Source organism: Pectinophora gossypiella, chromosome 14 (assembly GCF_024362695.1).
Source record: "Pectinophora gossypiella chromosome 14, ilPecGoss1.1, whole genome shotgun sequence".
Lineage (NCBI taxonomy): Eukaryota > Metazoa > Arthropoda > Insecta > Lepidoptera > Gelechiidae > Pectinophora > Pectinophora gossypiella.
Window position 1 is genome coordinate 15,299,159 of NC_065417.1, and position 27,147 is coordinate 15,326,305.

Here is a 27,147-nt window from a genome sequence, read left to right on the forward strand (position 1 = left end):
TGGAATGTCCGGGCTGCGGTTGCAGCCTATTTCGTTTAATGATGGTACTGCAAAGTATCTTTTTAGTGTGTCGATTAATTATTTCAAACATCATCCTCTCAGACGACGCCCTGAGCCGACGTTCGCGCCCAATTGGACAATATCAGGCCTGTGTTAAATTTTGTACCGGGTGAGAGCCCTCGGCGGTCCCAATTTGCCCGACCAAGTAGTTTAAAAGAAGATTTCAACCTAATGTACCCGCTCCGTTTGTCCTATAGCCGCTGCCAGCACTGGCTGTCCTCCCGTTTACGACCCTGGTACAGCGTTGATCGCAGATTTATTGCAACGCTTGATGCGAGATGGGCTATGTGAACTATGGCCTGGTTAGGTTCCTTACGGTGCCTTGTTAGTACTCTAAACATTATAGACGAGTAACATAACATAAACTCAAGACTGTATCACAATTGGATTAGTCAGAGGTACATCCATCGTCGCAAGGTGAATTTAGTACCTACGCCTCACCGAGGTTTCTATTAGACCAAACGTGATAGGTGAGCCGTATCACCGTCTATAATGGTCGAGTCAACTGTGTTAGTGAAAACTGGACTTTTAGATGAGTACAAGGATCTCATCATCATCTCCGTTTTTCACAGGATAATCCTACGTAACCGACAGGAGCGACGACCAGTATGAAGATCTATATTAGTTAATAATTATTGTCTTTTTTTTGTCCACAAAAAAAAAGTTTTCATCTCGAGCTCCTCCGTACTTCGGAAGGCACGTTAAGCCGTTGGTCCCGGCTGCATTAGCAGTTGTTAATAACCACCAATCCGCACTGGACCCGCGTGATGGATTAAGGTCCAATCTCTCTATCCATCCATAGGGAAGGCCCGTGCCCCAGCAGTGAGGACGTTAATGGGCTGGTGATGATATTGTCTTTAGCTTGTGGTTTAACTCGAGGTAAGCCAGTGTGAAGATCGCTTCACCGCAGCAACCCTGGTGTCAGGATTCTCGTTTAATTGACAAATTTCCTCTTCAAGAATTCGTCACTATTTGATATTAATTTAAAAAAATATTATGCGCCCTAGTAGTAGTACTTTTATTTATTTTCTTCCCTTATAATAATCATCATAAATTTTCAATCTTTCACAAACGTAACGTGTAAGGAACCATGTTTTATGTTTCCCAGAAACATAACAGCATTTAGGGAATTCAAAACCATTACATTTATCCAACAAAAACAGTGTACACAAGCAATTATATCTTGTAATAATAAATTGTACAGAACACTTCGATAACTTTATTTTTAAAATCTCAGCGGTTATAAAACACTTTAACTGTCACAGTGGTATGCCCAAAAATGCTTTCCTTCATAACTCCCATTCCGATATACCTATCTCCGATTGTAATCATCTTGATAAACACAGCCCGAGTGATATTTACATATTTAAAAAGTAAAAAAACACAAATCGAGAACTGGCCTTAATGAACACTTGTGCCCATCTGTGAACGTTATGTCGCTCTTTAATCGCCTTTTCCAACGATTCAGTTATATTTTTTTACAGTATTAAACAAAGTAATCATGTAATTTAATATGACGATAAAATGGAACGAACGCGTATGAATTTGCATTTCGTTAAATAAGTATTATGTATTTCACAGTGTATTACTGATTTGATTTATTATTCAAACTATATTATACTGACTTTTTTCTATAATACTGGCCACTATTCTGACAAATACATACATTGTTTGGCCCCAAATAAAAAAGTAAAAAATATACGTCAAAAAGGACCAGTTTCCAAAATAATAATTAGAACGAAGTTTGAAATAAGAACGCGGCAACACATCGCGTCCGCGCGCGATGAAGTAATTTTAATTGTTACATTGGAACGTTTAATCGATACACAAACCGATTTATCGATTTATCGCGAGTGCAACCAATAACATGCGCCATGGTCCTCGAAATTAACATCTAAATGACTGATTGGAATAGGCCGCTCTGGTCACGGCATATTAACAATGAATTGGGTTTCTGAGGCGGTTTTTCAGTTGCGTATTCGTTTATGTCGACCGATAACAGCTACATTGTGAGTTGCGCGGCGCTTTATGCGCCGTCACCAATTCTCTTTTTAAAATATTTTTTTAGCCTCATTTTCTTTAAGTTGTAAGTAATATTTTTTTATGTTTTTATATTTATTACTTTATTGAATCATCTCGTTTTTAATCATATTTCTTGTGGTGTAAATGTATTATTTATTTCGTAATTGAATATCTTTTTGAACCACATAATTATAAGCAATGTTATATTTATATTGTTTTTACCTAATACATACTTTGTTTTTGTAATCCAGTAGTACACAAAAGAACATCAAAACTCTCCAAAAAGCAGAAAGTACTTATTCACTAAAACAAAACAAGTGCCTACAGCAAAGCGTATTGGATAGTTTTTTTATTATTCTAACGACTTCTTTTTATATTTTCAGATGAACCAAAAGTGCAAAGTATGCGGGGAACCGGCGGCGGGGTTCCACTTCGGAGCGTTCACGTGCGAAGGATGCAAGGTAAGGATAATTATATCACTATTGCATTAAGTACCTTACAATTCTTTTTTTTTGCACCATTGAAACGTACAACATTGTAGTGACAGCGAAATCTAAGGTAAATAAAGTACAATCTTATGGTACCAAAAATAACTCAAATTCCATTCGGTAATAAAATTAAATGATAACTAAAACTTGCTTAAAAGCAAACGTCTAAAACTCTAAATCTATTCGGAATTATAATTTTCTTAAGAAGTAAATTTTCGACGCCATCTTTTTTCTAGACTTAAAATGATTAAAATTGCCATACAAAATTCAATTCAGTCAAGTTCGAAATTCGAATTGTTCAATTTATAGAGAGTTGCACTCCACGTACTTAGACTTATTAAACAAAATATTTTTTACAATAGCGAATTTAGTTTCGGAGTTATTTAAATATTTACAAACATCCAGGATTACGGACAGACTTAATTAATATAATACAGGATCCGATTTCAATATTATAATTTGCGGCAGTATTCAAATTTAGAATCGTATAGGTAATAACAGGCCAAATACGAAATCTAAATACCTACTACTATAATTTTCATTCTCACCACGTTATTTACGATCCGAAATTAAAGTAACGTATGCGTTAATATAACTAAATAAGGTCTATAGTAAACGCAGTGTGTTTGCTTGTTCGTGAATAGATATCGACTCTATGTCCGGGATATAAGGTTCGCTAGTTCTGATCAACATATTTATTGTTCCGCTTTATTTTTTTCCCTGATGCGTGCAAACTGGGTCTGTTATTTTTTCAACCATCCATCATGAATTCGCAAATTGCCTCAATTCGTTAACAGATATTATGTAGCCGGATAGCTCGTGTAATTACTACCAAATGATGCATTGTATACTCATTATGCACTATTACTTAGCTACTGAACTGGGAGTTAGAAAAAAACGGAATATATATTTTCAGTTGCTTTAAATGTCGGGTATGTCCTAAAAAGTGACTAGTGATTAATGTCCTCTCTATCTAAACATATAGAGGCTCGACAGCTCTATATAGATACATCGAGGCTTCGGTGGCTCCGTTCCTTTTGCAAAATCCCCCTAACGCATAATGACTTCTTCGCAAAATGACCATTTTTTTTCCTTTTTTTTACCTTTAATGGGTTTGCTCTTGGCCCCAGACTTTCCCGAAGGCATTGATGGCCTGAATGGATTCGCCCAGAAGGTGCCTCTTCACTCTGTCCTTAAAAGCTCCCGGGTTATATGCATTCGGAAATAACAGAAGACGGCAAAGAATTCCAATCCCATTTCACAAACACGTAGTTAAAAATATATCTCATAATTTCTATCTTCGGACTACAATGCCCAGTCTTCTTGACTTAACTCATTGTAGGTTTTCCCGCAAGTGGCTAAGGGTTCTCACCTGGGTAATGCCCAATAACTGCCAGTTCAAATACTGACTTTTTTTTGACGTGACTTATTGTAGATTTGCCGCAGATGGCATTAGCTACTTGGCCGGACAAATGGGGAGCGCTGAAGGCTCTCACCCGGTACCAAATACTGACCGAATAACCAAATAAGAGTACAAAATCCAGTATTTCCTGGTAACGTCCGCCGTGTTACATCAGCCAAGTGTTCGCAATTTGTAGCAAGGCAACTGGAACAGAACGACAATGGATTGAGCAAGGAGGATGCAAAGTGTCGCAGGATGTAGGGCTGTTTGACAATGTTGCTATTGACTGCGACATTCAACTCATTCAGCCTTATTACAAAACGAAGACTAAAGTTATAAAATATAGTATAGCATTACGTCAGTATCACCCATTTCTCGCCAGCTATGATAATACCACGTTAAAGATAGTTCCCGCCACGAAGAAAGTCCAGTGTCGAAGATTCTGCACAATTATTATGACTTTTCAATTGGGTCGTGTACTATGAAATTTTGATTACTAAATAAAGACAGTGTATAAAAAAATCAAAAATATTTATTCTACAAAATTGCATTACATAGTTAGCGCTTGTTGAACGTCAAAAAATAAATTACATATTATGTAACTGGCTGTAAAACTACTACCACATCGGAAGCTGTATCGCTGAGGGAAAGACGTGGCCAGAAAACCTCCCAGCACAGAGCCCTACTATTTCATGATTACCTTTCTGTTAACGACGCACGGACATTTTTATATGGATTTTATACTTTTTGATTATTATATACAATCTCCTTAGTTTATAAGAATTTCTGTTTTATTCTTCTATATGGTTTGACTGTCTTTTGTTTATTCTCTTCCAATTTTCGCTGTCTCCAAAATCGGTCGTTGAGTTTTTAAGTTTATTTTATTTTTGCTTTTCTTTTATGTATTTCCTTTTTCCTTATATATATTTTTAGTAAAGTGATATTCCTTAGTTTTTCTTTTTATTTCTGCGCACCCGCTGCCGAACATTTACACTTTCTTTTTTTTAAGTCCAGTTTGTATTACATAATAAATTTAAATACAGAGATATTCTAATTGCAGACGGTGGAAGGAAAGTGAACAATAAAGAGAGTTTATGTTTATATCTAAAACTAACGAAAAATATTTTCTTATTTCAATTTAACTTATTTATGAATTTTATCAAGTCACTGTGTGCTTTTTCATTCAAATTCCATAGTAATTTCGTGTTTTGACGTTTAGTAAAAAGCAACTGATTTGACTAGTTGGAAACTAGCCTATCCCAAATCCCCTGGTAGTTGCGGCTTCCGAATACATTCCGCTTAGGGACGGTACTGAAAAGTATCGGCGTCCGAAGGACGTAATATACGATCCCCACGACCCGATTACTCTAGCCATAGAGGCAGCCAATCAGCTCGCGACACCAAACACTTCAGGACCCCGATACCGACCCCGCCGGCGTGGTCGACGATTTCCCTCATTCAGCGCTTATCGCTATCGACCCACTAGGGTTGATTAATTCTTTCAAATATTTTTCCTCTCAGACGACGCCCTGAGCCGAGGTTCGCGCCCAACTGGGCACCCTCAGGCCTGTTGTCTTAAACGTTGTACCGGGTGAGACTCTTCAGCGCTCCCCATTTGTCCGGCCAAGTAGTTAATGCCATCTGCGGCAAATCTACAATAAATCACGTCAAAAAAAAACTAGCCTATTATTAGTTCCATCAACGTCCTTGGATTTTATTCCCACCACATATACGTAAAAAATCTATACGATACTCAAAAGTATGTACAAAAGTCCTTGGCAAAGACTATCAAGCAATCAGTCTGCACGTTTGCCTCCATTTTATAAAAAATAAGAAGTACATAAACTAGATGACCAATTACTCTGATTTGACCAGATTAAAGATTTCAATTCTTCTGAAGCATGCAAGTTTTCACCATGTCTAGCAATAGACCAATTTCATCTATGCTCATTTTCCGGCCACTGAACCACAGTTGGGAAACCCATCGTTTAAACCCGAACACCATGACCAGATTTCAATGGTCTTTTGCGTCTGTTTTGTCGAGTTAGAAATATATTCTACTTAGAAAATGTACCATCACATAAAATAAAAATATATGACTTTAGGACCATGTTAAATTAATTTATTTACGGAATCGATTACAAGTCAAAGCGTACGAAGCGGAAACATTTTTTTGAATTTACGGAATTGATACAAAGTATTACTAAATGTCAAATATGTTATTGTGACAGGGTTTTTAACTGCCCCTTAATACTTAATACAATGGCCCCGATTCCTGCAGACACCTCCTAATTTTACTTTAAGTTATACCTGTCATCTTCTTATTCGCCGAAAAGGAAGAGACGGATGCTTGACAGTCGTAAATTTTAGGAAGAATGAGTAAATTAATGAATAACTCAGAAAAGAATCAAAAAGTATCTCGCTGGTATGCAAACCGTTTGACGTGTGCTGTCAACTTAATTCTGTCGGGTTTTTGGCCGATGTAAGCTGTTTAGACGGTTGTTTTAGATTTCTGCTTAACGTATGTTCCATAAATGTTATGCCTGTTCTTTTTTAGTGGATAAGAAAATGACAGGTATAACTTGAAATAAAATTAAATGGCGTCTGCAGGAATTAGCACCAATATTGCACAAGAAACCCCTAATTTAAAATATTTTTAGTACGTTTTAACTATCTGAAGGATAATTCAATTAGAAATGACTTTTGAATTAACCTCTTAAGGCACATAATAACGGGTTCTTACCGCGTTTAAATGGGGATATGAGACTCCCGATATTTCGACACTGTTGCAAGTGTCATGATCACGGGATGACGGTAAGAACCCGTTATTATGTGCTTTAATTATGATAATAACCGCGTAAACTTAAAACAATGTATAACCTCTTAAGGCCGAGATTTACAAATACAATAATGAAAAAATGGGGTTCAGATTTTAAAAGTACATTCGGTCTTACAACTTTAAAAATTAATGTAAAAATGTCATGAAAACTGTAAGGAAACTTAAAAAAATAGATATTAAAGTAAACATAGATAGTAGGTATAAATAGTAAAGTAAATCCAAGTATTTACAAAATAACAATAGATATCAAGTGTAATCTGTTCCATTTTACACATTCAAACCGCACAATCGGAAGTCCATAACATTTGAAGATATAATGCAAATAAATTGGAATAGCGACGTTACTATAAGAAAATAAAGACATAAATATTCCTATTGGAAATGGTTGCACTATACAGTTCAACAAATCACTGTGTAATCTGAAATTATCGTTACAGTTAGTATTAAATAAGGATTACATTCTATTCAAATCTTTTCTTAACAGTTGCTCCACCTAGAAGCTTTAGTGTAAATTGTTAGTTGTTAGCACAATAGCTTCGAACTAAAAAGAATGAATGTTTTTTCGCCATTAAAGACAATTATACAAAATTGTACAAAACGCTTTATAGCTTGTGCAATAAAAGTGTTTATATGTAAAAACACAACATTAAAAACAGTTACAAAGAGCTATATCAGGGGCCTTTGGCGGCTCAATAATAACCCAGGGTTGACGAGGTTGATAATTCACCTCACAACCCACACGATAGAAGAAGAAGAAGAATTACAAAAGTGACAAGAGAAGCACAATCGTCAGCGTTATGGCTAAATAGTATTTTTTTCCAGACAACCTTAGTGTGAAGGAACTTGCTAAATATTGGAGTCGCGACGAAATATACTTTTAAAGCCAGATAAGAAAATCTTTTAAAAGAATCCGATGAAAGAATAATTAGGTAATCAAAAAGTATAATTTAAAATGCGCATAAAATCATACTAAATCATTGTAAACTATTAGAAATATTAAACTAATTTTGATTTGATTCATGTGAAAGTAACAATATTAATTATACTTACACACGCTACTTTTCATAATGAATAATGTGCTACAATTTGTATAAATTAAATAAAGAAAAAAGTTATTATAAACTATATATTTTATAAGATAAATAATAAACTATAATCCTGCATTGTCCTATACTTAGTCAGCAGTTGATTTTTACGTTGGTATTACAAAAAACAAAAGATATAACCTCGATAAAACTAGATTAAAAATCTTATAAGACAGATAGATAGATAAAAACACACAAAAACACACACACAGCATAATGATCTTCGATATATGACACAAAACAAAGTTAAAAAACGCGGTAAGAACCCGTTAATATGTGCTTTAATTAAAGTTAAAAAAGCCTATAAGTCTTATAAGAAGCGTAACCCCAGCGAAACCCAGTGAGGCACAAACACAATCGCGTCAATTTGTCCGTCTGTGCGTCCGTAATTAACAGCAGCGCTCGCGCAGCGCCGCCGCCGCCGTTTGTATGTAAATGTGCGCCTGCGACGCGGCGTCTGCACACGGTTGATAAATCTGTGTCTCTACTGTGATGGCGTGATGTATTGTGCTTGAATGTTGATAGTTTGATTTTATTTTGGTACTTACATTTTTATTTTTTTAAAGGCGCTATCTGTCATTATTTAACGCATCACGTTAGCGGTTCTGTGGTAACTTGTGGTTTGTAGAAAGAGTTAAGTTTAATTTATAATTTTATAGGCTTTTTACTATTTCATTAAATGACAATAAAAATTTTATTATATTTTTTGTTAATATATCATAACAAATATTTATCTTACTTAAATTTTGAATATAATTATAATAATTTACGAATTAAACAATGATTTTCTAACCTATTAGGTAAACCTACCTATTTTAATTTGTTTGAACACTTTTAGGAATCGATCGAGAGGTACATCAATTTTATTACAAAACCTTGCAATTATGATAATTATTCGCCGACTAAACTTAGGCAAAAACCTTTCAAGAATGTTAATCAAAGCACCTCTAAGTCAAAGGGCGCTTCAACTTAACCCTTCAAACGTCCACAGGGACTTATATAGGCTATTACTTAGTTTAATTCACTACAGACCATTAGACTGTGGCATTGAATACAGCAGGCAGCGACTCCACAAGCGGAGGCGGGGGCGAAAATGAAACAAGCGTGCGGCATTCCTGGGGACTGACTGAAAAGGCCACATTTCAGTCAGTCCACAGGAATTCATCTTAAAAAGCAATATTGCTATTTTCAACCTCGGCTTAGAGAGTTGTCAGATATTATTACATAGAGGAGAAAGAGCCCAAAATGGATTATTATTAGCAACTAGCATAGGAGCTATTTTGTAACTATTTTTGTGACTTGCAATAAATACATATACGTATATATCAATGAATACGAGCTATGACCTAGCTGGGCGGTGTCAGTTAATGGGTGCAAAACTTTTTTATGGAATATAGGCTAGCATTTGACCACTATCTCACATGTTGGTAAGTGACGATATGGCCAAAGTTGGGAGATGCTTACCTAGAAAGTTCCTATTCACTCTTGCCGTGAAGAGTTTCTTGAATCATCTGGCGCAAGCTAATTAGTTGTCTCTGTCGCTCCCTCCGTCTGTCTATCTATAACAGAGTAATCAGGTTAGGTGTAGAATGGCTCTATATAAAAGCGTATACCTATACACTGACACTTCGCCTAATCACTCTGCTTATATCACCACTGATTCCCGCTTTCCGCTGCGTTGTTGTAGAATCCGCAGCCTAAAAGCTACTTTTGTTTTCTTTTAACCTCAGAGGCAGTGGTTGACAAATAGCCGCGGTTCCTTTCAAGTAGAAGAAACCTTCTACTCCTCGAACAATGGCGTCTAGTTCGATTGTCCCGCACAATACGCGATTACACACACAGATAATTCTTTCCAGAAACCTTTAAAAACAAATTAGTAGTACAGGGAGACATTTTGGTCGGCCATGGGTAATGTTTGGATGGTTTATTTTAAATTAAATTAACATATTAATTTAATCAAGAGATTCCTAATTTGAGTATTGCTAAAAAGAAAATTACTTGTGTAGGCAGATTATGTGCCCTGGGAGGTTAAAGAGGCCGCATTGAAGCAATTGACTTAAATAACAATATTGCCAGGTTCTCAGGAGACAAACAGGCACGAATATCATTTGAAATATAATAAATTGATAAACATTAAAGACAGGTAACAGTAACAGCTGTCTAAAAAGTCTGTAATATTGTCTCAGCAATGGTGGCATAATTTTGGCGTCAAAATAGATATAAGAATATTAGGTAATATATTCATAGTTAAGATAATTGTCACTCTAATCACAATAATAACCTCTCGAATCTGAATATCTTTTCAAACCTGTTAATTTTAAAAATCCACACAAATACCATTGGTTTTCTTGGTAAAAATAATAATTAAAAACTACCTTTGACCTCAGTAAGGAGCTCCTGAGTACGTCCCGGGTATGTCAGCCACACGACTTAGTAGCGATGATTTATTATGCCGGGTTACGAAACTAAGTTTAACCCGAATATCTTTTTCCGTTGAACGTTTTCCGTTCGCGTGCTGTACCGCAATTTAAATGTGCTCCAAATTAGAATATAATTTGTGACGGGCGTGCGACCGGCAACGGGTTAAGCTGTCGCTAAAGCAAATACTGGAATATGTTTATTTATTTATAACACAAAAGGACTGACAAACGAAATATACATAGACAGTATAGCACACCTTTATCTCTTGTAAGTCTTGTAATTTAATATAGTCTTGTAAAACTATATTAAATATCAGCGGAAATTATATATTATTAAAAATGTAAACATCTTTTTGAATAATCTCATTTGGATGTGATTTTCGTTAACAAAACCTCGCAATAGACATGCTAGTTTTAAATTTGAGGCATCAATTATTACCCAGATTAAAATTAATTGAAAGCAACCGAGGTTTTGTTGAAGAAAATCACTCCTGAATGTGATTTTCAAAAAGCCGCTTACACGGTTTTTAATATAAGGCGACGATATAATATAACATTTAAAATGAATTTCTTGTAACGAATAAGAGTTCGGTTAGATTATACTGGTACCTATATATCGCCTATAATAATCACTAAGCGTCGACATAATGTGTGTTCAGAAAAAGCACCAACTCCCTCCGCTTCCCATAAAGTAATAACATTTAAAAAGCGAACACCAGTAGCACAATACAGACAATCATAAGTATCCAGTAACTACACTAAATTACTACAATTGTACGTTGGCTGGTCGTGTTCAAATTACGCAATAATTGGAGCAGTGGCGGTTCGCACGTTTTTGCCACCGGCCGCTCAGTCACGAGTAGCGGGCGACTTTTTCTTGCCCTTAAGAGAAATTTATTTTATTTAGAACCTATCTAACGGCTCGTGGTTTATCGGTTTTATTCAGACCTACGACATTTGAAGGGTTAATATTTATTTTATTTCTATCTGATTTAATATAAGATTGACAGCGGTGGGTTTAGTGTAGTGTATCTTTAAGTTTACGATGTTATTTTGTTTTATATTTTAAACAAATAAATGTCAAGTTACTATTTGTGTAATACAAAAGGGCTAAAAAAGTGACTTGAATCAATTACTTTAATTTGTTGACGGAGTAATTTTTATACGCAATTGTCAGATAGCAATATTAGATTTAAGATGAATCGCTTCCATGTGTCCTTTTTAACCGCCTAAGTCTAGTTAGGCATTGCTATCTAATTGGTATACTTAGTTATTTTTCTGTTTATAGTAATGTCATCAAAATCTCATAACATCCTTCAGGTTCATCTTGCGATGGATGTATCTCTGTTTACCGCATTTGGGATATAATTGTAAGTTGTTGTGTGTAGTTGTTTATGTGTGTATGTTTATCTAACCTTTAGCAGCGAATTATAGGTAATTAATTACTTTATTATTTCTGATAGTTTTGTGTTCGAACCAATGACCCTAACATTTGCCTCATCCAATCAATGTAGATTTCACAGACAATAATCTCCGTCCTTGCGCTAACTAATTAAAAACTGGATCAAAATCAATCGGTTGATTTGCCTCTAACGAAACAATGCCGGCAACAGCGTGCCAATCGATTCGTCTCGATTCAACACAGCAATCGATCGATTCCAATCTGCACTCATTCAGTTTGGCGTGCACCATGTTTTATTTGTCGACTGTTAGCTGTTAGAACAGCATTCGACACGCAGATTCGAAATTCGAATCTATAATTATCGTAATCTAGAATCGATGTTGTTTACATGCAGTCTGCGAAAAATCGATTTGCGACATGCACCTTTTAATTTATAGCTACATTTTTAAATTAATAGCTTATAAATGTTAGACTGTATTGATTGTTTTAGATTAGGCACAGGTTTTTTTTATTCACACATTGTATTTGTTAACTACGCAAGATTTTTTACGTTTTTGTAATAAAGGACTTTCCAGGATACGTCCCGCAAAATTTATATAGATGGCGCTGCCAAAATTTAACGTGATAATTATCTATTATCTCATTACTCGGGTATTTACGGTCACGAGCACTAATATGCATACACTTTGGTACCATGTCACATTAACTTTTTTGACAAATTGAACTGTAAGTCTCACTAAATGTCAAATATGTTAGTGCGACAGAGTCCTAAAGTGGGTACATTATATTGCTCATGACATGACTGTAATTATTCCAAAATATGATGTGATGGCAGAAGCATACAGAAAAATAATTATTGCTTGATATTTAGATCACATTATGTACAGAATTATGTTGCTACCTATATTGCTTCTCTTTATTTTGATCAGAATAATAATGGGTGGAAGACGTGTTGGGTCTGGGTGTAATAACAAGGGTCATCATTTATACCCAAAAACAAAGATAAAAGATGCATATGTCTGTTACCCGTGAAATTAGAAGGTAAACATAAACATACATACATACATAAACTCACGCCCGTAATCCCACTGTTGATACGAAGTCCAAAGATGGATATGATGGTTCATCAGAACCTTATGGTGATAAGGGATCAGCCTATCGCCCATAACATTAGTCCATCATGTTAGAGGACACAATCCCTCTGTCGGTTTTTACGACATGCCCGGGAAGAGAAGCAGCTGAACGTGTTCTATGTTTTTTATAAGAAGGTAAAACGGAAGAAAATTTTTACAGCGGCATCTATATTAGTTTTGGGGAACCTAGCCTGGAAAATCCCTCATTCTCCAACGGTGTACTAATTGTCATTGTTTCGAACAAAGGTCGTAGTAAATTTGTCGCAACAAGTTGGCTCACCAAGCTTCACTTACTGGAGCGTATCGGCCATTTTGTATTCCCATCACGAAATACCGTCAACATGTCGTCGGCTAGACCATTGCATAATTTTCTATAGTATTTTGAGTTCTATACAGTTCAAGGTACGGATTATGATGTACAACAGTGTTATTGCATCTGCGTGTTGATAAGTTAAGGTCTTGAATGTCTTAGTAAGTTGAGTTGTTGTTGTCAACAATGTTGGGAAGGTATGATTTTCTCTAAAGCAGAGAATAAGGAATACTACTACGTATAGAACGGCAACTCTCCGCACCCCACCAGCGTCTGAGCTAGGTTTACCTCACCCCCCTCGAACACAGTTTAGACTTGAATCTTATAGCGTCAGCCGTCACACACATAGGTGCGCGTGTACGATAATGTCAATGTGTAGTGTCTGTGTACAACGAGGTGTTTTGTATGAAGTTTCCGGGGTGTGTCTAAAGGCTTGTTGTTTGAAACTCATTTTTTATTGTTAGAAGTCTAATCTAGCCTAAAAGATCCCACTGCTGGGCAAAGGCCTCCCTTTCCTCTTTCCATTTTTCGCGGTCCTGTAGTGTGCGTACTCCGACCAGTCGCTCCGGCAAGCGTTCAAGTCGTCACGCCGTCTTGAAGTCTACCACGACGCCTGTACAGTCATGAGCAATATAATGTACCCACTTTAGGACTCTGTCGCACTAACATATTTGACATTTAGTGAGACTTATAGTTCAATTTGTCAAAAAAGTTAATGTGACCTGGTATCAAAGTGTATACATATTAATGCTCGTGACCGTACCTGACATGAGGCAGCCAATGGGTCTGTGCGTGCGTGAAGTCCTTCATACGCCTCATACGTCTGTTTCAGACGATTCATGACTATAATTGTCACAGGGTCATGCACTTTTTGTCATGGCTGTGCAAGCCAATTCTGGAGCGGCAAATTCTACCGCACCGCAGGAGAAGTCTGCGACAGTTGGTATGTGTGTTGAACTTGTTTAGTATTCATTCACGGGTACTCATATTAAATTCATTCTTTTCTTCATTCTCTCTCTGTTCGCCCAACCTCCGCAGCGTCAATACGTGTAATGTGTCTTGTGTCTAAGTGATTATAAAGGTGACTTTTTGTTTATAACGCCCCGCTGAATTAGAACATTCTTTTAGAAACCAAAATAGTTAACAGAACTGTTGGAATGTTGGAAGTCCTTACGATTATATTTCTCGACTTTTTATAAATTTATATACAGAAGCATAATTTTAAATGTTCATTATATTGATTCTAGCATTTTTTTTTGACGTGACTTATTGTAGATTTGCCGCAGATGGCATTAACTACTTAGCTGGAGCTCTATCAATAATGGCTGCACGATGTCTTTACCATATTTCTGGTGTGATTGTGTTAAGTAATATTATTTATGGCCATCTGTATAGGCCTATATATAAAGTAAATATATGGAATTATTAATTTATCTAAAGTGCAGTTTTCACTAGACGGCGATACGGCTGATCACCAATCACGTTGGTCTAACAGAAAGCTCAAGTGAAGCATGGGTGCTTAATTCGGCTCGCGATGGAAGTACCTCTGACTAGCCCAATTGGAAATATAGTCGTAAGATTATGACGAAATTTTTTTTTAAACCCGTTATGATGATACGTCTGCGTAGGTGTCAAAAATTATCAATAAAATTAAGAAAATATTAGCAAATTAGTCTCGATGCGGGTATTTGAAAAGTCACTTGTGCCTTATCATCCCGTTAAGGCATTTTTTATTATTTATCGATTAACTTAAATAGCAATCGGTTAATAAATCTTTTAAAGTGCTTTTTAACACTTGAAATGTCATCGTTAAATAATCAGTAACTTTTAAGTCCTAATCAGTCTAAGCTTTTATAGAAAATATATAATCGCTTCTAATAAAATCTTTAAGGTTCAAAGGCACTACACTAGGTCAGAATCAGAGCACTTAAGCGTCTAAATGGATGTGGAGAAGTTACTTATATTTCTGATTATTTTACAAATTGTATTTTTTTTACATGTTTCCTTTGCTTATTAAAAAGTGTGAGAATAAAAGCACTTTTACTATTTGAGATTAGATAAGGCACAAACCGCGTATCCGAAAATCGAGAATCAAGACCACCAAATTGATATCACCTTTCCCTAGCCCGATTATGCGGCATCGGTTCATATCTGAATAGTAATCGATTGTCTGTATGTCAGTCGCAATCAAAACAACCAGTCCAGGTCACTGCTTCCGTGCGCAAACGCAACATGACACTGCACTCTTTAACTTACACTCACTTTCACACTCATAAAACCAATTTGACTTTTACTGCCTATGGAATAAGACAAGAGTCTAAAATATTATAGTTTTGACAGAGGTAAAGTTAAAGTTGCGAAGTCGAAAGGTCAAAAATTAAGTTGAGAGGTATCTGGGATGTTCTCACGATTGTATCGTTGTTGTTACACGACTGTCTAGTCGACGGTTTCGACTAATATTTCACACTTTTCTAGATGAAAGTATGGGTAATATTTAAAACATTATCAGCCCATACGACACCGCCATTAAACTGAAATTTGACCAAAGTTCTTTCGCATCATACGCGCTGTCACAATTTTCAGTTTTCTATGGAATTATAATTACTAGTCGAGTGGTCCAGGGCCTGTTCGAACCCTGACATTGGATTTGCACCAATGAGCTAATCATTTATCGAGAGTGTAGTTTTCACTAACGCAGTTGGCTCGACCATTATAGACGGCGATACAACTCACCACATATCACGTTGGTCTAACAGAACGCTAGGTGAGGTGTGGGTAGTTAGTTCATCTTGCGATGGATATACCTTTGACTAATTACTATTTTATAGTACATAACCTCCTAAGCTGGCCTCTGGGCGCCATCTACTTGCGTCAGATAGAGTATTGCGGGGCGGAAGGCAAGAGGGAAACCACTGCTTTATTTTTCCCTAAAAAAGTAGCATGGAAAATGCTGCACCGAAAAGAGCGTGGCTCTTAAATTGATGATGATGAACCTCCTAAGGCCGAGATTTCCAGGCGCAATACTTAAACAATGGGATTTGGATTTTAAAAGGCCATTCGGTCTTACGACTTTAAGGCAGAGTTTTATTTTGTTGTGACACAAACTAGCCGGGTAGTGTAAGTAAACGTTCTTGACATCCCGTAGCGTACAGGCAGTTACTGACTTCCCTCACACAAAGATATAATAATAATAATAATCTTTATTGCACAAAACTTACAACAACACAATGACAATATACAGTTAAACAATAAAAAACAAGTGCAATTACAAAAATACAGATAATAACATTGCTTAATTAAACAGGGATCCCCAAACTAGGCTAAGCCTGTGTCTTGGGGAACCAATTAAATAGGAATTACAATTTATCCTTAAATTAGGCATCCTTTTTAATAAGACTATTTATTAATACAGTGGGTAAGTATAAGAAAAATATTTAGAAAAAGATGTACTTAAAGGAAAAACATAAAAATATAAATAACTATTCTATTTTAAAAGCTCTTCTGTTGATTCGTAATCTAACCAACATATTGGTGACCCAAACTCGTCAGTAGTATAACGCTGAGGTTTTACAAAGTAATCACCATAAAATAGGAATGCGAGAGCTGCCAAACCATCAAGACTCCATAAAACATGGTATAAAACATAATGGTGCACATTTTATGGTGAATTTTAATACCTACCGCAGTCTAGAGCAAACATTGTTGATCCTGAACTAGTTAGGATCTTGTTTGCCTAGGTCAAATGAAGAGCTAAGTTCTAGGTCTTGTATTTGTCGATTGGAAACTATCAATAAATTGTACCCAGCCGGGACCGACCGCTCAAGCACCCAATATGCTACAGTTTTTCTTCTATCGTGTAGGTTGTAAGGTCAATGACCGACGTCATCAACCATGGTGTCAGGGTTACTACTGAGCCGCTGAATGGCTCTCGTAAAGACCGCATACTTCCTTAAGTAAATAGTAGCCGGGACCAACAGCTTAAGGTGCCCGAAGCACAAATCATCTTACTTTCAGCCAAGGGTGTGATCACAAAGTGATTTTTGTGGTAAGTCCTTGTGGGATATTTACTTAAGGAAGTATGTTGTTTTGTCAGGGGCCTTCGGCGGCTTAGTAGTAACCCTGACACTTGGGTTGATAAGGTCGGTCATTAGTCTCATATCCCACACACGAGAAGAAGACTAAAATTCATTTAGAAGGAAAGGTAGATACTGTTCACTTCATCCAGGAATCGGTTTTGGGTATACTTACACGGTGTTAGTGATATCGTAACGAATACTGAGGGGGTTGATTCGGACCATGATTCTGAGTTAATACCAAGTGGATTTTCCTGCCCGAAAATTCATGAAAATTTTACTGTCTTTTTAATTACTTTCCGTTCTCTACTTTTGCAACGGAAAATTTAATTTGATATCAACTCAGAATCATGGCCTGAATCATCGCTCAAAGTTTTCGTTACGATGTCACTATCACCCTATAAAAATTAACTTCAAGTTGGGTAAAAATAAACACACAAAAACGGGATAGATGCAAGGGAGATAGATGATACTGAGACAGCTATATGATAGAACTTTACATCGAACTGTTCGTATAATATTGATTACATCCATAAACGCTTAGCAAATGGGGTATACCTAGTTAGCAAGTGTGTAAAGATAAGTGCACCAGGTATATAATTTGATGCACCCTTTGCGACCATTAGCTGTAAGTGCAATATTGTTTTTGAAAGGATAGCATGCTTGTAAGTGCAATATACGTATATGACGTATATATATGACGACCTCCGTGGTCCAGTGGTTGAGCGTTGGCCTCACGATCCGGAGGTCCCGGGTTCGAATCCCGGTGGGGACATATCACAAAAATCACTTTGTGATCCCTAGTTTGGTTAGGACATTACAGGCTGATCACCTGATTGTCCAAAAAGTAAGATGATCCGTGCTTCGGAAGGCACGTTAAGCCGTTGGTCCCAGTTACTACTTACCTACTGATGTAAGTAAGTAGTCGTTACATGAGCCTTTGGCGGCTCAATAATAACCCTGACACCAGGGTTGATGAGGTTGGTAATTCACCTCACAATCCACACGATAGAAGAAGAGTGCAATATAAGCAGAATTTACACTAAGTAAAAAATATAATAAACCTTAAGGACATTCTAGTTTCAACATTACGCTCTTAGGATGATCGTTTTGTTTTCACTTAATGTCTATGTGTGTCATTTAACAGTTTAAGCTGCTATATTCTGAGGGTTCAGAGATCAGCTACCGTGCCACAGACAACAATAGTTTGACTTTCAAAATTAATAATGTCTGTACATAATACAAACTTATTAGTTATGCTTGAGGTAGGTAGGTATGTTTTTTGTCAAATCATGTTGTTTCTTCCTAGATTTTGAGGATAAAGAACGAAAACGTCTTCACTTCATTTTTTTTTGTTTTGGTTTTCCCCGAAGGGTAAGGCAAAGGGAACTATGCCCATACAGCCATGTCTTACGTATTTTTTTTCTTGATGAATAATGAAATGATGAAAGGTGATGATGATGAAACCTAAGCCCCCACCCTCGGAGTAGACTCCTACTCCGAACCCCAAACGAATTAACTCGAAAGTCCGCATAAACTTTCAAGTTATGAAGCGGCTTCTTGGCACGAAGCGAAAATAGGCAGATACACTTTGTTCATTGAATACTCCAATATAATAACACTCGCGAATGTCTTCCGACTAACTTAATGCGATCATCAACCACAAAACACCACTTCGTATTAATTATTTAGATTATTCAATGAAGAAAGCAACTGTCCCGTTCCCGTCTCCCGCCAAAAAGCTCGTCTTCACTTCACTTTACTTTGTTAAATTTATGGCTGCATCGTTTAGAAACGATGATTCTGCCAACGTCAAGGTACCGAAGATAAAAACAGTAAAAAAAATATAAAAATAAATAAAAAAAATAGTGGGTACATTTAAATTATATTGATGTCTGTTCGGTGGGAAGTCCAATGATGTAGTCCAGAAGTTATTCCCTATACCTATTAGTTTGGAGCTTTTACTGGACTGTTTACGGACTCCGTGGTCCAGTCGTTAAGCGTTGGGCTCATGATCCGGAGGTCCCAGGTTCGAATCTGAATGAATTCAGATGTTATTGACATTCGTTCAAAGTTGGATCTCGCTTTGAGTTGTTTATAAATCTAGTTCTAAAAAGCGGTGAAGCGGTAGTACTTAGTTCGTCTTGCGATGGATGTACCTACCGCAATTAGGATTATAGTTCTGAGCTGTTGCAGTAAAAACTGTTAATTCTTACACGATGAAACAAAAAGCGTTTGTTTGTAAGGAATACATTTGTTTTACTCTGTATACCCTTCTAGATACAACGAAAGTTAGCAGCGATGCCTATTGCGAAATTTTTATTTAAATTCACTTTACGAGGATTGCGGTCATAAGAAGGTAGTGAGAGCAAAGTGAATCCGTGTGGCTTCTGAGGTCGGAGGTCGAACGGGTACTTAAGCAACGCCTACTGGTCTTATGTGACATCACTCTTGCTTGTAATAACTATCGGGGTGGACAGAGGCACAAGTAATTAAGTATTTTTTACTCGAAAACGACGAAGGACTGAAAAAAGCTCGGTGAAGTGTGGGTACATACTTTACCTGGATGCGATGGAGCGATGGATGTACCTCTGACTACCCCGATAGTTATTACAAGCATGAGTGATGTCACATAATACCAGTAGGCGTAGCTTAAGTACCCGTTTATATCGTGTATCGTGAGCTTATGTTACGGCGAAGAAAAAAGGAAGGTTATGTTTTTTACCACTATGTACTCGTATATGCAGAGAGGAGCTCGGTGGCGCAGCGGTAAACGCGCTCGGTCTGCGATTGTTGAAGTAAAGCAACTTTCGCAAAGGCCGGTCATAGGATGGGTGACCACAAAAAAAAAAGTTTTCATCTCGAGCTCCCCCGTGCTTCGGAAGGCACGTTAAGCCGTTGGTCCCGGCTGCATTAGCAGTCGTTAATAACCATCAATCCGCACTGGGCCCGCGTGATGGTTTAAGGCCCGATCTCCCTATCCATCCATAGGGAAGGCCCGTGCCCCAGCAGTGGGGACGTTAATGGGCTGGTGATGATGATGACTCGTATATGTGTTTATGTACGTCTCTTCTACCTAACTTATAAAACACTTACTTATCAGAATGTAACTAATGAGGTGTCACTAGAAGCGTCTTGATTGTCTACTGGTTATAGGCTATGTCACGTCACAATAAATTCTGCGTTTAAATGACGTCACATATCGTTTTGACGTTTCGTAAAAAGGTTGTCAAGAAGTATGTGGTCGAAAATAATATTGTTAATAGTCTCGTGTGTAATAACAAAGTTTTGACATAGAATCTTTAATCAGAAATCGGTCAAAGCAGGGTTAAAGGTGCCGGTGCGCTCATCTGCTGCGCTTGCGCCACTCGCGATTTATACGCGCGCTCATTATTGCCTGGTACTGCCGAGGAAAAAGATGGCCGACAAAAATATATAATTTTCAAATATTTTTAACAATAAATTTAACAATAATTAATAGGTACTAATTAATTATTATACTTACTAATTGCTAGTATTTGATTCGGAACTAGCTCTGCATGTTTTATTAACTTGTCAAGCATATCCGCCGATGTGTATGAAAATTGAATTTATTGTTTAATTTTTAGTTTTGTTTACTGTCATATTTGTTTTATTTTTTTTAAAATGTAACTTTTTTATGGTGTAAATAAACATTTGTTTATTAAGTAATATTATTAAAATATGTTTATTAAAATTAAATCAATTTAAAATTAAAATTTACAAAATAAATAGGTTCAATTTATTTTCAATTATTTTTTAAAATCGCTTTTAAATATATTCTTACTAAACTGAAGCACTTTTCTGCTCATCATCACTTGTCTTGTAAACAGCTTATGCAATTAGTACGACACTCGTCCTGCCTTTTATCTTGCCTGTTAATTATAATATCACACTGGGCCGACGATTTACATTAATTGCTCTTACTAGAGATAAAGCATTCTATACTACACCTTTATACCTATAATCTTCTGGCAAATGTCCGTGACTTCCTTCGATAATAAACTTCGAATATTATGCTAAGATTCTGTTCAAGTAATTACCAGTGTGAGTTGAACTCTGAAAGTTATAAGATCGTTTCAAGTGCAGGTTCTGAGTATAATAGTCATAGGAGGAAATGGTGTTATTGATATGTGTGTATAACAACATCAAAGTAAGAGTACACCAATTATTATACGAGAAATATGAGTATAAAAATGAATCAAAATAATTTATTTTATTGTTGTTTTTTTTTAAAAAAAAACAATAATATAGATTGTTTATTATCAATGAAATAGATTGTATATTATGTCATATTTATAAAGAATAATTCTACGTATAAAACGGTATCTCTCCACCCCGCACCAATTCGAATCGGGCGCCGACCTAAAATTACCTCACCCCCTCTGAGTCTTACTTTAGTCTTTAATGACCATAAGCTGCTAAACAGTAAGAGGGAGCACGCGGACTGTCTGTCTCGCTCACACTTACCAGTTTGGCGGTAAACGGTAAGAATTTTTCTATGAGTATTCGGGGAAATAAAAAAAAATCAAAAATTATTTATTTACCAAAACTCAATACAATCCTCGTGTTTGGGACAACTTTTAAGCAAATATTTGCTTGTGTTAGTAGCCCCGCTCTTCTATGTGATACATTGGTATTGGTCATAATAAAGTAAACATATCTAAAAGAAGTACAAAATAAATGAACAATAAAAAAAACAATAATAATAAATTAAAAAAGAGGAACATTAAAAACAAGTGGGCAAATGGAGATATCTCGTGTAATCTTGTATTTTTATTTTTTTTATACTGAAACATAGAATAAGGAATGATACTGCGTATAGAACACCACACACTGCGTGTAGAACTCTCCGCTCCCCACCAGCGGCCGACCTAGGTTTACCTCACCCCCTTCGGTCTCACTTTAGTCTTCAATCGTATGGGCCTCAGACGTCACACACACAGATGCGCGTGTACGATGACGTCAATGTGTAGTGTCTGTGTAAAACGAGGTTTTTTGTATGAAGGATACGGGACGTGGGTGAGAAATATGAACTTCATCTGGCTGATTAAGATTCACTATGCAAAACTAAACTAAAAATAGTAGACGAAGAGAAGTATAAAAATAGATCATAATATATTATAATAAAATAATAATTTGTTTATACTGTACCCTCTATATTCAAATAACCAAATTGGTTGTAAATTTGCAAATTAATAGTCTATCTAATATTATTTAAATGGTGCTATGATCATATATTTAAAATTTATCTCCACAACTCGATGGGCTTATAATTTCTGGGGTAGGACTTTAGTGTCGATAAGTAATATAATATCGGGTAATTAATTTTAATTTCAATGAATACCTACACAGAGTGGCTAGAAACGTTAAAGTCCAAAATAAAAAGTTAGATAGACAGCAACATCAAAATGAGCATTTAATGATCATTTACGATTTAGAAAATTCACAGTCTGATATAATAAATGTGAAAGTAAATGTGTCTGTTTGTATGTTTAACTTTTCACTCTTAAACCGCTGAACTGATTTAGATGAACTTTGATATGGAGATAGTTTGATACCCAGGAAAAATCATAGAATTTTTTTATTCCGGAAAGCACCCCTAGAGGGATGAATTTCTGGTTAAAGAGAATTTATTTCTTATTTTCCAACATATTACATGTCATTTACATAAGAAACAAAGTACTTACATTTGTATACATATAAGTTCACACTTCGCCTAATATACTTACACATATGCATTTCCTTCACGCACTTCCACATATACAGAATTTTACCTACCGAATCACGGATACTTTCGGACAATTGGGTTAAGCTTGTCAAGTTAAGCTTTTTCTAACCAAACTAGGGATCACAGTGCAATTTTTGCGATATTTCCCCATTGATTGGATTTGTGAAGTTATTTATTCAATGCAATTTGTTACAGGAGTTGTTTTCTCGACACAGTCAAAGAAAAAACAAACATACCTTATTAACATTCCTTAGCTAACATACTGCTTATGAGAAATGATTTTAACATTTTTTTCTGAACGACTTTGTAGTAGGTGATTTTCAATTTATAACCGTACCTTATCTTGTGTAAACTTAGTATAGTTACACTTAAAGATTTCCCCATTGAGATTCGAACCCGGGACCTCCGGATCGTCAGCCCAACGCGCTCTACCACTGGACCACAGAGGTCGTTGCAAATAGACCTCCCATTACTTTGACGTACACATATTAATGCAATCACCTACTCGTTTAGTCATTCACTTGGAATTCTGTCACGAAACTACTTAAACAATATCCAAAACACGCCCCACATTGTTTAAAACCAAAAAAAGTTACGTTAGGCGTAACGCGACACGTTTGCCGATGCCAAAATGGTTGCAAAACGCAAACTGACTGCGAATTGTAATCGGGGGTCGGGTGCATTCGCGTCATAGATCGCGAATTTAAACTGACACAATGCCATCTTTAAATCGACGATCGCGTGACGTGAATTTTAGTGCGCGGGCGCAGTCGTTAAACTCGGATTAGGCGACGGATCCAGTGGAATGTTTGTTTTATATATATAGATTGTAATAAACAGTATTTGGAGTAGGTATTAATTATTCAAAGATGACAAAGATGTTACTAATAGTTATGATACAGGTGTGTTTTGAAATGCTTGACTGAAATACTTCTTTTTGAATCAGACATGGTATTTTCAAAAGATATGAATAAACAAATATATGCACTTTAGAACATTTTACGTATCCGAAAACGCCTAAGCAGCTCCATTCCGTAACACAAATTTGCCAATAGTCAAATAAAACAAAACACTTAAAACAATAGTAAAACGAATTACATAAACTTGCCGAAATCCCAAGGCCGAGCGAAAACAAAACCGTACTTAAACGATCACCGAACCGGCACCGAACCTATGACCTATATCCACCGGAAATGACGACTTAACCGTGAACGACTTAGGAGGGGTTTTCACTATCAGATCTACTCGCTTCGCTGACAACCAGCAGCCCGTGTAAATACACCTTTACGTCTAACATAGTCTTGATAGTGAATCTGACTGCTTTGATTAATATAAAATTTATGCGATTCGTATCGTTAAGTAGTTACTTTATCTCGACATTCATTTTCGGAAAGAATAATTAGCATCCCAATTGGAATATAGCGTGAGCTTATAAATGTTATGTGATTAGAATCCGTTTAACATTCATTTTATGTTTCAATAACCACTAATTCCAAAACATTCCTTCGTAATTTCCAATATGGAAAGTGATAACTTAGCATCTAAGTCTTAAATTATTTACGTCATAGCAAAACCAATGTAATAACCAATTATTTTCCATTGTTTCCAGTCGTTCTTCGGGCGTTCGTACAACAATTTGAACTCTATCACCGAGTGCAAGAACAACGGAGAATGCGTCATCAACAAGAAGAACCGCACCGCCTGCAAAGCCTGTCGCCTGCGCAAGTGCCTCATGGTGGGCATGTCCAAGTCCGGCTCCAGGTACGGAAGACGCTCCAACTGGTTCAAGATCCACTGCCTGCTCCAGGAGCAACAGCAAGCGGCCCAATCACGGTCCCCCCCAAGATCGCACCCTCAATCACAACACCCCCTCGCTCCACCCTTTCCACCACACCTCTTCCCCGGATTGGCTAGACCACGAACGAAAGAAGAACTAGCACTATTAGGCCTGGACGAGTACAAACCATCTGGAAGCCCAGACTCGCACCGCAGTGGTTCGTCCCCGAAGTTAGACGAGAAGAGAATGCAGTCGCGGCCCCCAGACAGACCGCTAACACCACCAAGAGACACCTTCGTTCCGTTGCCATTAGCCAACATTTCCTTGCCTCATTTCCCCCATTCGCCGTTCTTACCGCCCCCACCATTCAGCCCGTTCGCTGCCAATCATCCCCTGTTGTTCCCTCCAGGCTTCCATCCAATCTACTCCAGACATCTCCTGGACCACGCAGCGTTGCGACAAGCAGCTGAGAACAACAATGACGTCAGAATCGACGACCATAATGCTGATTCGTCAAAACGATTCTTCCTCGATGAGATTTTAAAGCAACAGCGATCCTCGCAACCGACGCCGCAAGAGGACGTCATTTCTGAAGCGGAATTCGTTCCCACTCCACCAGCTGAGAGGAGAACTTCAGAATCTCCTTTGCAAGAGAACCCCATGGACTTATCAGTGAAGTCTGATGGTCGGTCGAGCTCAGCGCGGCGAAGATCCGACGACAGTGAAGTGATAGCCCCCGACAATGAGGACGGGGAGTCAGCCAGCAACCCAGGATCTGCCAGTGAAGAGGAGGACGTCTCGTACTCTCAAATCAAGAGGATCAAGCTCCATCCTCTCGACCTCACGACCAAAGTCTGACGTCACCTCAGACGTACCCTAGTGCCGTTTTTTAAAAAGAACGTTATTTTTGCAATCAGTGAATTTATTAAGGCCAGTAAATCGGATTGTGATCTTAAAATAAGTAGGACAATGGAACATTCCGGAATTGTTGTGTGAATTGTTATCGATTGAATTTAAAGAGTCTATCCAAATACGTATGCTTAAGTAGTGTTTAGATAATTAAAATGTTATTGGTAAACCCCGGTTGATGGTTGTACAAATTCTTTGTAAATAAATAAATTATTTCGTATACTAAGTTAGAGTAAATGTTAGTTAGTGGATTTTTGAAAGTGGAGACAACCGGGAGTTGCAGCGTTCCATTACGACAAATACCTAGATTTTTTTTGTATAATTTGATTATAATTTATTTCCATTTTAGTAGAATTTTGATTGACGTGTTGTTGTGTGTTAAATTCGGGTGCATACAAGCGTATTGCTTTGTTTTATATACTTTTAATAGTCTTCATAATATCTTTCTACTTAAGTTTATTGTTAACCGTCCTGTACCTTAGTCCAAACATTCCATTCTACGTACTTAAAGGAAGAATATACTCAAATACATACGGCATTCCTATGCATTTGCTCAAAGTGTTTATGTATTTTATGTATTATTTTCTTTACTCAATGTAGTGAAATTAGTCACAAATCTATATACTCAATGTTTAAATGAGATGAAGACAATAATGTAAATAATTAATGTATACTTAGCTAGTGAGACTCACGCGCTGTTTGGGTCAACAATTCAATATGGATGTAAAATGTATGATGTTTGACTGCGCAGGAGCCTCGCGAGCGAATCGTAGGTAGCGTGTTAAACAAAATAAATGTTTGTAAAGAATGCAATCTACGGAGACGTACAAAATAAAATATTCATGCACTCGAACTTTTTGTTATTATTTTACTATTTTATTACCTATATATATACACAAAAAACCCACGACTACGTCCCAATTGGGGCAAACAGAGATACATGCAACGCAAGATGAACTAAATTCCCAAACGTCAGCGAGCCTTCTGTTAGACAATGGTGATAATGATACTAATAGGTTGGTAGGACACCACACCTTTTTTTTTGTTTTTTGGTAACGAAGGGGAAATCCTCATGGATACCTCGCCACCCGGGGGAGCGACGAGATTATGTCGGACTCCTACCGACTAAAACCCCTCCGATGGCCCTCTGCTGTGCATGTCGGGGAGCTCCGGGATCTCTGTCGAACGCACCGGTACTCCCCTCGCACTTGCTTTCACTAAAGCGCGTCCCGGGGTAGATCCCCACCCCTACGCCATCCCAGTTTTACGGCAATGTGAGGCCATGTCACATTGCCGTCCCTCCCGGAGACCGTATGAGGAGCGGCTCGGGCCCCCGCCCTTATACCCACGGTCTCCAGTGTCCCGTTTCAGTCGCCTCTTACGACAGGCAGGGTGTACCGTAGCCCTATTCTTCGCCCGGAACTACAGGGCGGAAGACACCACACCTAACTTAACCTAACACTAGAGTTTATTATACC

The 27,147-nt window shown here is 37.1% G+C and overlaps 1 protein-coding gene across 3 annotated transcripts in view; it reads left to right on the forward strand.

Moving 5' to 3' along the window:
* The window catches only part of LOC126372779 (knirps-related protein-like), a 707,336-nt gene extending 680,814 nt beyond the window's left edge, over positions 1-26,522 (forward strand). For all 3 annotated transcript variants that reach the window (XM_050018664.1, XM_050018665.1, XM_050018663.1), the window contains 2 exons: positions 2,466-2,543; positions 24,593-26,522. In XM_050018664.1, coding sequence (XP_049874621.1) covers positions 2,466-2,543; positions 24,593-25,618 — 1,104 coding nt within the window. In that variant the 3' untranslated portion in view covers positions 25,619-26,522. The remainder of the gene's footprint in view (positions 1-2,465; positions 2,544-24,592) is intronic.
* The last annotated feature ends 625 nt before the right edge of the window (positions 26,523-27,147 follow it).